Source organism: Mobula hypostoma, chromosome 15, assembly GCF_963921235.1.
Source record: "Mobula hypostoma chromosome 15, sMobHyp1.1, whole genome shotgun sequence".
Taxonomy (NCBI): Eukaryota; Metazoa; Chordata; class Chondrichthyes; order Myliobatiformes; family Myliobatidae; genus Mobula; species Mobula hypostoma.
In genome coordinates this window covers 51,096,607-51,109,597 of record NC_086111.1, presented here as the reverse complement: position 1 = coordinate 51,109,597, position 12,991 = coordinate 51,096,607, and the positions used below count along the sequence as shown (strand labels likewise).

The 12,991-nt window shown below is 41.5% G+C and overlaps 1 protein-coding gene across 2 annotated transcripts in view; it reads left to right on the top strand.

Moving 5' to 3' along the window:
- The window catches only part of LOC134356835 (monoacylglycerol lipase ABHD6-like), an 83,916-nt gene that overhangs the window by 58,292 nt on the left and 12,633 nt on the right, over positions 1–12,991 (top strand). For both annotated transcript variants that reach the window (XM_063068013.1, XM_063068012.1), the window contains exons 5-6: positions 2,040–2,172; positions 7,193–7,350. In XM_063068013.1, coding sequence (XP_062924083.1) covers positions 2,040–2,172; positions 7,193–7,350 — 291 coding nt within the window. The remainder of the gene's footprint in view (positions 1–2,039; positions 2,173–7,192; positions 7,351–12,991) is intronic.

The following is a 12,991-nucleotide window of genomic DNA, read 5'->3' as shown; positions in this document are numbered from 1 at the left end:
GGTTGAGGGGGATAATAAATTAACCATGATGGAATGCTGGACAGTCTGGATGGGCTGAATGGCCTAATTCGGCTTCAATGCCTTATGGAAACACATGGTAATCTCTTCAAATGATGTTTGCACAATACCTTATCAAACAATACACCATCCATTGCTGCTTAATTAAAACATCAACCCTTTATCTTCTTGGTACAAAACGGTTAGAATTCCCTTGCCTATAAAACAGCACACCTGTGAGGGGCATTATTGTTGACAGAAAAACTTCCTGTAGGAACAAATCTTCACTTGGAACATGGGATTCAATGTGGGAAGAAACAGGTTCACATTATGGAAACTCAGAATACTGATGATTTTCTAGGAACACAATCCCTCCTTGATGGATGCTGAGGTACATTGTATTCATTACTTTGGCAGTGAATGTTATCAGTTTCTTTTTCATGGGAGAACTACAGTTTGGCTCAGTATATATTCACATACACATAAGGGAGGATGATTGTTAAGTAATCAGAAGTAAAGTTTATATCTCTTCACTATCCAATGAGTAAACACTATCTAAAGTAAACACGAGGAAATCTGCAGATGCTGGAATTTCAAGCAACACACATAAAAATTGCTGGTGAACGCAGCAGGCCAGGCAGCATCTATAGGAAGAGGTACAGTCAACATTTCGGGCTGAGACCCTTCGTCAGGACTGACTGAAAGAAGAGATAATAAGAGAAAAACACAAGGTAATTGACTTTGATTACTCATAGGTTAAGGAAGGGGCAGGATTGCTGTTAATAATCTCTGTAAATGGGTCTCTTGCTAGAAGTGTTACATGTTTAATTTATTCAGCAAGGATAACTGTAATGTCAGTGTGAAACCATTATGATTAAGTATTCTTCTTTCAAATTTATTCTTCATGGGCTCACCTATCTTTAAACACATTGAGGACAGAGTCCTTCTAATCTGTACAATTTTTGATATAAAAATTCAAAAAACTTGCAAGTAAGATTGGCATTTCTGTTACCTTTGGAGAATTAGAAATTGATTATATAAAAATGTTGGCTGACAAATAAATAGCTGCTTGGTGAAAACTGATATGGAGGTCAAGTGCTTAGGTCAAGTCTTCTGGGATCCCTTAGGGCTAATAGCCCTCTTGTTTTCATATCAAGGGCAACTTATTTAAATATACTCAGTTTATAAATTTACATTTGCAAACATTCAGCATACAGTTCTAAGCCAGCTCCCTCTTTCACCTGTCATTTATTATTACAGCTGGAGCTTCATAACCATAGTGTTTCTCATCATAAGCTTAATGCTTTAATCAGGCATGAAATGCTTGATGTTGTAAGGTTTTTAGCTGGCAATCTAAATAAATGAACTTCTGGTCCCGTGGTAAGTGAGACTATCCCCATGGTAACTTGTCTTTTTTAATAGACTAAAATCTCTGGGGGTTTTTCATAACTTTAACTACTAAAGTTAATCGGCATCTGTTCCAACCTTAGCTTGGCTCAAAGATACATTTTTTAATCAAAAAAACTACAAAAATAGGTTAACGTAAGGAAAAAGTGCACGATTATGTACCAAACATTTACCAGTGATGTCTCCCAAGTGCTTTAACTATTTGTACATTTGGACATCATCCCTGAATGCAAAACGGATTGCTTCTGAAGTAGATTAAATTCCTAAGCTGATCTTTCTTTTCAGTCCCACTTCAAACAATAATCCCTGATTTATGTTCGTCTGATGAATTTTCTAAAACAGATGATGTTCTGGTCTTTGAGTAAATTTAAAAGTTAAATGCATTGAATTGCCATTTAATAATCCTTTGAATTCCATGTTATAATAAGAAGAAACTGAATTTAAGGAAAGGCAGATCAATCCGCCCTTTTAGCAAAAAGCATAATCCTTTTATTTCTCTAGATATAAAATAACCATTAATATCTATTTACGGATTGTTCATTTCCTCACGGTTTAATTTCTTATTTTAGAGGTTGAAGATCTAGGTTAAGCTGCTTCAACTGCGAACCTTGAATATTTGTTATCTCTCCTTCCAGTTTGTTGAATGCATTGGATTGAATAGGAAGCCATTCCATCTGATTGGTACATCGATGGGTGGTAATGTTGCTGGTGTTTACGCTGCTCAACACCCAGATGACATCTGTGGCCTAACGCTCATCTGTCCTGCAGGTAGATGTTTACTGATTCTGACCTTTGGTTTAAGGCAGGATAATAAAGGTCTAAAATTTTATAAGTGGCAGATGTCGGAAAACAGCAATTAAAAGCGGAAAATGTTGGAAATGCTCCGCGGGTCAAACAACACCATGGAAAAAAGAATCAACCCCTTTCAGGAGGACACTGGAAATAAAAGTGTTGTTGTCATTTTTATTGTTTATTATTAGATTCTCACTGTATCATTTTAAAATATAATTTAGTCTTTGATTCAGTTTCCCATCAAAAGACTGCCGATCAGAAAAAAACATCACCTAACACAACTACTGCACTTGCTAATAACAAGCATTTGGAGCCTGCTAGTGATTAGTATTGGAACTTGACAACATAACTTAGAGTAAGACCATAAGACAAAGGAGCAGAAGTCAGCCATTTGGCCCATCAAGTCTGCTCCGCCATTTTATCATGAGCTGATCCATTCTCCCTTTTAGTCCCACTCCCCCGCCTTCTCACCGTAACCTTTGATGCCCTGGCTACTCAGATACCTATCAATCTCTGCCTTAAATACACCCAATGACTTGGCCTCCACTGCCGCCCGTGGCAACAAATTCCATAGGTTCACCACCCTCTGGCTAAAAAAATTTCTTCACATCTCTGTTCTGAATGGGCGCCCTTCAATCCTTAAGTCATGCCCTCTCGTACTAGACTCCCCCATCATGGGAAACAACTTTGCCACATCCACTCTGTCCATGCCTTTCCACATTGGAAATGTTTCTATGAGGTCCCCCCTCATTCTTCTAAACTCCAAGGAATACAGTCCAAGAGCAGACTCATATGTTAACCCTCTCATTCCTGGAATCATTCTAGTGAATCTTCTCTGTACCCTCTCCAACGTCAGCACATCCTTTCTTAAATAAGGAGCCCAAAACTGCCCACAGTACTCTAAGTGAGGTCTTATCAGCGCATTATAGAGCCTCAACATCACATCCCTGCTCCTATACTCTTTTCCTCTAGAAATGAATGCCAACATTGCATTCGCCTTCTTCACCACTGACTCAACCTGGAGGTTAACCTTAAGGGTATCCTGCATGAGGACTCCCAAGTCCCGTTGCATCTCAGAACTTTGAATTCTCTACCCATTTAAATAATAGTCTCTGTTTATTTCTTCTGCCAAAGTGTATAACCATACACTTTCCAACATTGTATTTCATTTGCCACTTCTTTGCCCATTCTTCCAATCTTTCCAAGTCTCTCTGCAGAATCTCTGTTTCCTCAACACTACCGGCCCCTCCACCTATCTTTGTATCGTCAGCAAACTTAGCCACAAAGCCATCTATTCCATAATCCAAATCGTTGATGTACAACATAAAAAGAAGCGGCCCCAACACGGACCCCTGTGGAACACCACTGGTAACCGGCAGCCAACCAGAATAGGATCCCTTAATTCCCACTCTTTGTTTCCTGCCAATCAGCCAATGCCCTGTCCACGTATGTAACTTCCCCGTAATTCCATGGGCTCTTATCTTGTTAAGCAGCCTTATGTGTGGCACCTTGTCAAAGGCCTTCTGAAAATCCAAATATACAACATTCACTACATCTCCCTTTTCTAGCCTATTCGTAATTTGCTCAAAAAATTGTAATAGGTTTGTCAGGCAGGATTTTCCTTTAAGGAAACCATGCTGAGTTCTGCCTATCTTGTCATATGCCTCCAGGTACTCCGTAACCTCAACATGACAATCGACTTCAACGACTTCCCAACCACCAATATCAAGCTAACAGGTCTATAATTTCCTTTTTGCTTCCTTGCCCCCTTCTTAAATAGCGGAGTGACATTTGCAATCTTCCAGTCCTCTGGAACTTATGCCAGAATTTATCAACTTTTGAAAGATTATTGCTAATGCCTCCGCAATCTCCACAGCTACTTCCTTCAGAACATGAGGGTGCATTCTATCTGGTCCGGGAGATTTATCTACCCTTAGACTATTCAGCTTCCTGAGTACTTTCTCTGTCGTAATTCTGACTGCGCACACTTCTCTTCCCTGCCACCCTTGACTGTCCGGTATACTGCTGATGTCTTCCTCAGTGAAGACTGATGCAAATTTCTCATTCAGTTCCTCTGCCATCTCCTTATCTCCCATTACAATTTCTCCAGCATAATTTTCTATCGGTCCTATATCTACTCTCACCTGTCTTTTACTCTTTATATACTTGAAAAAGCTTTTAGTATCCTCTTTGATATTATTTACTAGCTTCCTTTCATAGATCATTTTTTCCCTCTTAATGACCTTCTTAGTTTCCTTTTGTAAGCTTTTAAAAACTTCCCAATCCTCTGTCTTCCCATTAATTTTTGCTTCCTTGTATGCCCTCTCTTTTGCTTTAACTTTGGCTTTGACTTCTCTTGTCAGCCACAGTTGCATCCTTTTTCCATTTGAAAATTTCTTCTTTTTTGGAATATATCTGTCTTGCACCTTCCTCACTTCTCGCATAAACTCCAGCCACTGCTGCTGTGCCGTCCTTCCCGCTAGTGTCCCTTTCCAGTCAACTTTGGCCAGTTCCTCTCTCATGCCACTGTAATTTCCTTTACTCCACTGAAATACCGACACATCGGATTTCGGCTTCTCTTTTTCAAATTTCACAGTGAACTCAATCATGTTATGATCACTGCCTCCTAAGGGTTCCTTCACCTCAATCTCTCCAATCACCTCCGGTTCATTACACAATACCCAATCCAGTACAGCCGATCCCCTAGTGGGCTCAACAACAAGCTGTTCTAAAAAGCCATCTCATAGACATTCTACAAATTCTCTCTCTTGAGATCCAGTGCTGACCTGATTTTCCCAATCCACTCACATGTTAAAATCCCGCACAATTACCATAACACTGCCCTTCTGACAAGCCTCTTCTATTTTCTGTTGTAATTTGTAGTCCACATCACTGCAGCTGTTTGGAGGCCTGTATATAACTACAATCAGCGTCCTTTTACCCCTGCGATTTCTTAGCTCAACCCATAAAGATTCTGCACCTTCCGATCCTATGTCACCTCTTTCTAATGATTTGATATCATTTCTTACCAATAAAGCTACGCCTCCCCCTCTGCCTACCTTCCTATCCTTCCGATACAACGTGTATCCTTGGACATTCAGCTCCCAGAGACATGCATCCTTTAGCCACGTCTCAGTGATGGCCACAATATCATACCTCCCAATCTGTAGCTGTACGACAAGATCATCCACCTTATTCCTTATGCTGTGTGCATTTAAGTATAACACCTTAAGACCAGTATTTGGTACTTTTTGCTTTGATTGCATTGCAACTCATCCCAATGACTGCAAAATTGCCCCATCACCTGCCTGTCTTTCCTGACATCTTTACTGCTCACAATCTTAGATTTATTTCTGTTTGCCCCTTCCTCTGCTCTATCATTCCGGTTCCCATCCCCCTGCCAAATTAGTTTAAACCCTCCCTAACAGCTCTATTAAACCTTCCCGCCAGGATATTGGTCCCCTTCAGGTTCAGGTGTAACCCGTCCATTTTGAACAGGTAATTACTATACAAATAAGAATCATTGGAAATACTCTGCAAGCCAAGCAGAATCTGTGTAGAAACAGACTAACACTCAGAGCCAACCCGCCAAGCTATCAGAACTGATGATGAGATGAACTTCATACAAGTGTAATGAATTGAACTGAGAAGGGATTTAGCTGGAGGAGGAATTTGGAGCAGAAGAGAAAGGAGTTGTTTATTTGAAATTTAAGTAGACAACAGTATAAGCTTAATTAAAATTTGTGATAGAAATGAGAGCACAGTAAGAAATAGTAGGTTTTGCCTCCTCCAGGAAATGGGCCTTTTGGATAGATGATGTATTGAGGGGAATGAAAATTAATTTGCACAAAATGTCATCTGAGATCATGCTTGTAGAATTTGATGCAGATTAATAAATAATTCCGGGGTGAGGTAAGAATTTAACAGGTTGTCCATTGTATCAAAAGATGTCATTAATAGAGAGAGAGGTGTGGTTACAGAAGTTTAGGACAGTAAGAAGAGTGATGATTCAAAGCGTGTGCTCCTTTTATGTTTGTAGAACTGCTGTAATAATTATGTTCTAAGGTTTGAGCTGTTCAGAAACTGGTGCAGAATTTGATCAATGAAATCTACCCTGCACAGTAACTTGTTTTAAAAAAAAGTTTTTATGAGCTGTGAGAATAACTGGCAAAGTGAGTATTTAATGCAGTCCTTATTTGTCCTTGAAATGACCATTTCAGAGGGTGGTGAGGAATCAACTTCCCTGTAGAGGGTCTGGAATCTCATCTAGGCCAGTCCATGCATTTGGCTGACAGATTTCCTTCCCTAAAGGACATTTATGGACCAGATGGTGTTTTATATTAGTTGTGGCGACTGTTATTGATACTAACATTATTATTTCAGATTTTTTTACAAACTGAATTTAAATTCCTCAGCTGCAGAGGATTTGAATATGTGTTTCTGCTGACTGTTTGAAAGTCCGTTGCCATTAGACTGGAACAGACAGGTTGCTTTAGAAACTGAACTACAGTCCTCAGAACTGTGAGTCTAGTGTCACTCTTCTAGGTACATCACGGCACAATTAGTGTAAGAATACTTTAATTTAAACTGCAGAGGAAATTAGTGGGAAAAAATCTATAATATAGTAAAATTGGGCAATTATACCACCTAGCTTTTTGTAGCGATTATGTTTCTGTACTGTAATTTATAACAGATGTGTTTAGGGGAAGGCAAAAGTATGAAAAAAAAGATGTTGTAACAGAGTGACATAATGCTAGTTATAGTTACATGGCTTCAAATTTGACAGAATATCTTGGTTTTAATGAAAGTTTTTGCAGCTCACAAATTCAGGTCGTGAGATTCATTTCAGCTGTCTTTGCCTCTGGCTTATAATGAACCATCAAACCGTACAGAATGGATATAACACAATGATGTCTCCACATTAACACTGCATTCGCCAATAACCATGAATTAATGTGGAGCTGTTTAATCTTGAAATCTTCCTTTCTGACTATAGGTCTGCAATATCCGAGAGAAAGTAGATTTGTAAAAGAATTGAAGACCCTGAAACAAACGGGTGACGTTAGCAAAGTCCCGCTGATCCCGTCTACCCCTGACGAGATGGAGGAGATGCTTAAGCTTTGTTCCTATGTTCGCTTCAAAGTACCTCAACAGGTAAGTGCAGATAATTCGAATTTAGATGCGTGTTGTGGGCATGGCAGAGTATCACAGCACAGAAACAGGCCCTTCAGCCCATCTGGTCCCTGTCAACCACGGCATCCCCTTTGCTCGTCCCAGTTGGCTACATTTGGTCCATAATCCGCCAAGCCCCTCCCCTCCACGTACCTATTCAAATTACCCCTTAAATGTTGCAATTCTTCCCACCTCAACCACTTCCTCTGGCAGCTCATTGCTGGCACTCACTCCCCTCTGTGTAAAGAAGTCACCTCTCAGGTCTCTTTTAAATCTTTCCCCTTGTAGCGGCCGATTCTAACAAATGAATACCACTACTGGTGACCCTCGTGGCTTGTTATCCTTGTATGGTGCGCTCTCCGATTAACCTGATAATAATGTTCTAAAAGTTGAACAAATGTATCCTACCCTATTTTAGCAACTAGCAAAGCAAACAATCTTGGAGCAATGAAACTTGTGAAACTATTAAACGTAATCAAGCGGACTTAATTAAAGTTAAGTAGAATTAAGTGTAAATTAAGCGGTCAACTAAAGATTTGACATCCGTCGGTCCCCAGCTCCAAACTGCCCAGAACAAAACACGAGTATATAACATTCTCTTCACTTTTAGCATACCCCCACTCATGTGACTAGTTACCATAATACATATAATAAACACAGAATATAATGCAGATAGAAAACAGGTACATGGTTCCTACACCCCTCTCATCTTGTATCTGTGCCCTCTATTTTAAGACTCCCCAACTCTCGTAAAAAGACTACAACCACCCACTTATCCATACCCCTTGTGATTTTATAAACTTCTATGAAGTCACCCCTCATTGTCTTGCATATCCAACTTTTCCTTCTAACTCAGACCTGTAGTCCAGGCAGCATCCTCATAAATCTCTTCTGCATCCTCTCCAGCCTGACAATGTCTTTCAGAATCAAAATCAGATTTATAATCACTGACTTATGAGGTGAAACTTGTTTTATGGCAGCTGTATGATGCAAAGCCATAAAAATTACAATAAAGTACAAAAATAAATTAGTACAAAAAAAAAGGAATAACAAGATAGTGTTCATGGACCATTCAGAAATCTGATGGTAGAAGGGAAGAAGCTGTGCATAAATTGTTGAATATGGGTCTTCAGACTCTTGTACCTCCTTAATGGTGGTAATGAGAAGAGAGCACGCCTCAGATGGCGGACGTCTTTAATGTTGGACGTTGCCTTCTTGATACACCACCTCTTCAAGATGTCCTCGACCAAACTGTACACTATATTCCAAGTGCAACCTCACCAATGACTTGTTTAACTGCAACATACTGTGATGTCCCCACTCCTAAACTCGATGCCCCGACCGATAAAAGTTAGCTTACTAAACCCTTTCGTCAGCGTCCTGTCAACTTGCACGGGGCTGCTTTCAATGAACCGTGCACGTGCACTCCCAGGTCCTTCTGTTCCATAACACTTGTCAGTGCTCTACTATTCACTACACAGGACCCACCCTGGTTAGCATATTCAAAATCCATCAGCTCACACTTGCCCAAATTGAAATTCATTTGCCACTCCTCAGCCCAGCTCCCTAACTGATCAAGACCTCTTTGCAGTTTATTGTCGCCTGCTTCACTATCAAGACACCCTAACTGAGTATCAAATTTCTGGTTTCTGAACAGACAATGAACCAACCTGTGATCACTACATCACTACCTTTGTTCTCTTTTTGCACTACTTATTTAGTTTAAGATTTAAACGTTTACTTCTCATGGTTAACTTGTAGGATTTCTTTATTATTGCACCATACTGCTGCCGCAAAACAACAAATTTCATGTCAAATGTCAATTATATTAAACCTGGTTCTTCTCTTGAAACTTACCAATCCTGCGTGCACACACACTTCCAGGTCGCATGCAGAATATTTTTAGTTACTCATTTAGAGACAACGCACAGGATAGGCCCCTGCGGCAACTCCCGACAGACCCCATTTAATCCTGATCTAATCACAGGACAAAATACAATGACTAATTAATCTGCCCTGAACGTCTTTGGCCCATGGGAAGAAACTGGAAGACCGGAGATAATGCATAACAGAGTTCCCAACATTGATCCTCCCACTAGTCAGAGAACCGACCTCCAGCCATCACCATGTCTCCTATCATTGAGCCATTTCAATCCACCTTGCTAGTTCCTCCAAATCCCACGTGACCTGACTTTTCAGATCAGCCTGTCAAAGGCCTCTTCATATAGATAACGTCCACTGGTCTATCTTCGCCTCTCCCCTTTGTTACTCTTCGGAAAACAGACACGACCTGTCACATACAAAACCATACTGATTATCCCTGATCGGGTCTTGATTATCCAAGTGATGGTAGATCTTGTCCCTCAGAATTCCCTTCAGTAGCTTCCTGAAACTGGAAGTCAGGTTCACCAGTCTGTAGTTCCTTGGCCTGTCCTTGTATCCTTTTTGAACAATACAACAATGTTAACCATCCTCCGGACTTTTGGAATTTTGCCTGTGCCTAATGATGAAGCCGATATCGCTATTGGCCATCTCCAACGGGTTCCCACCACCAAGCACCTTTCCCTCCCAACCCCGCACCCCCAACCTCCCGCTTTCTGCAGGGATTGCTCCTTAAGTGACTCCCTTGTCCATTCATCCCTCCCCACCGATCTGCCTCCTGCCACTTATCCTTGCAAGTGGAACAAGTGCTGCACCTGCCCTGCACCTCCTCCCTCAGTGTCGTTCAGGGCCCCAAACAGTCCTTCCAGATGAGGCAACACTCCACATGTGAGTCTGTTCGAGTAATCTACTGTATCCAGTGCTCCCAGTGTGGCCTCTTGTATATCAGTGAGACCCAACATAGTTTGGGAGACTGCTTTGATGAGCAGTCTGTCAGAAAAAGTGGGATCTCCCAGTGACCACCCATTTTAATTCCACTTCCCATTCCCATTTCGGCATGTTAATCTTTGGCCTCCTGTACTGCCACGAAGAGGCCACACTCAGTTTGAGGGGCAACACCTTATATTCTGTCTGGGTAGCCTCCAACCTGGTGGCATGAACGTCAATTTTTTGGACTTCTGGTAATGACCACTCTCCTTCATCATTCCTCAACCCTGTGCCCCTCTCACCTCTCTCTGCATAGCTCCTTGCCTGCCCATCGCCTCCCTCTGGTGCTCCTCCTCCTTTTCTTTCTTCCATGGCCTTCTGTCCTCTCCTATTAGCTTCCTCCTTCTCCATCCCTATATCTCTTTCACCAATCAACTTCCCAACTCTTTACTTCACCCCTCCCTGGTTTCACCTATCGCCTTGTGTTTCTTCCTCCCCTCCCCCCACTTCTAACTCTGACTCATCTTTTTTTCTCCAGTCCTGCCAAAGGGTCTCGGCCCAAAATGTCGACTGTACGCTTTTCCATAAATGCTGCCTGGCCTGCTGAGTTCCTCCAGCATTGTGCGTGTGTCACTATAAGGGCCTCTGGGATTTCATCCCTGGCCTCCCATAAGAGCCAAGGGTGCATTTGGTCAGGTTCTGGGGATTTGCCCATCTTAATGTGCTCCAATGCTGCTATGCTTCCTTCTTCATAATATGCATATTATCCAAGACCACATTACTTACTACTCTAATTTCCTTGACATCCGTGATATTTTCCTTAGTAAACAGTGAGGAGAAATAGACATTGAAGATCTTGGGCATCTCCTGTGGTTCACATATAGGCAGTCCTGACAGTCTTTAAGAGAACCTAGTCTCTCTGGTCACCCTGTTAATATAACTGGATTATCTATTACATAAGAGGTTAATATAACCTCTTGAAATAATCTTTAACCCTACCTGCCAAATCCACCTCATACCCTCTTTTTGCCCTCTTGATTTCCCACGTAAGCCTGCTCTTAAGCTGCTTATATTCAGCAAGGGATTCCTTTGTACCCAGCTGACTAAATACAATGTATGCTTCCTCCTTTTTCCTTACCAGAGCCTTGATATCTCTCATCAGCCAGTTTTGCCCCAACTTGGTATGTACTCTTCACCCTGACTGGAACATACTGCCCCTGGGCTCTTGATACAACCCTTTTAAAACCTTCCCACTTGTCAACTGTGCATTTGCCTTTAAGTAGCGTCACCCAGTTGACCCCAGCTATTGCCTATTGCCATCAGTGTTGCTCTGCTACAGTTCAGGACTCTAACCCGTGGAGTTGTTCTACCTTCTCCATAACTATTTTAAAACTAATAGAAGTGTGGTCATTGGACCTAAAGTGCTCCCCAAATGCCACTTGAGATACTTGGCTTGCTTTGTTTTGGAAGAGGAGGTCCAGTATTGTTCCTTCTTGAGTAAGTTCCTGTATATATGACGTGAGGAAACTTGTCTTGGATGCACCACATAGGTTCCTTCCCGTCCAGGCCCTTTGCCCTCTGGGTGGCTGAGTTGTTACCAGGAAAATTCAGGTATCATATTTTCACTACCCTACTATTCTCATAACTATATGCAATTTCTCGAAACATCTGCTCCTCAAGTTCCTGCTGTTGGGAGGAATATATCCCTACCAAAGTGACTATCCCCTTCTTATTTCTGAGTTCTACCCAAATGGCCTCATTAGATGATATTTCAAGAACCTTCTGCGTTATATCCTCCCGTATCAAAAAGGGAGTGTCCTCTCCACTCCTACCTGTTCCTCTGTCATACCAAAACCTCAGCGTACTGAAACATTGAGCTGCCAGCCAGCTTTCTGTAATGGCCACAATATCCCAGTTCCTAGAGGCAATCCCTGCCCTCATTTTGTCTGCCTTAAAGTATGTTCATTGAAATCGATACAGTTTAAAGCTGTGGCCCTGTCTGCCTTTTACTGTCAACCTGGCTGTATTGATGTCTAGGCTCACACGCTTTGGTTGCTGCATTTACCCATCTTCTCACTGACTTCACCCTTCCCCCGCTGCCAATCTAGTTCAAACCCTCCCAGGTGACAAAGACAAATTTCCCAGCTAGAATATTGGACCCTTAGAAGTAAATGGGTCAGTGTCTCAGGAGCAAGATTCTCACTGTTCCTATAATTCAACTGCTTAATATTGAAAAATCTGGACGTAAGAAAATTATTTAGCTTGTTACTTCATTGTAATTTCATATTATTTATGTCCACTGACAAAAAATCAGCTGATAGCAACTAAGTGACTTACATGCAAACTGTTTTATCTGAAAGAGGATCTAGTGCTTTCCCGGCGTATGTAATGATAAACTCTTCTCCGGCTTCCAGCCGAGTACAGGTGTCGATTTATCTGACAACAGTAAGCAGTATCCTTTACATTTCTCATTACCACAGCAGTATATAATTAAAATATTGACTACACTTTGTTATACTCATTGATTACAACCCACATCCTCTACTATCAAATGAGCAATCACATCTGTGGTTTAATATTGTTTGTATCCATGCTGATTTGATGTAAATGTTCTCATGCCAGTTATCTCAATCTAGACAGCTTGTCCTCTATGCTCCCCCCACCCCCCCCCCCCGGGTAATCAGCACAAAAACCAGGAAGAACAAACTAACCTGATTCCTCCTCACAAAAGCCAGCTTGTGCTGGCGTGATTATTTCTGACAGGAGACATTGCAGAGGAATCTGCGGGCCACGAATTACTCTGACCCATCTGCCA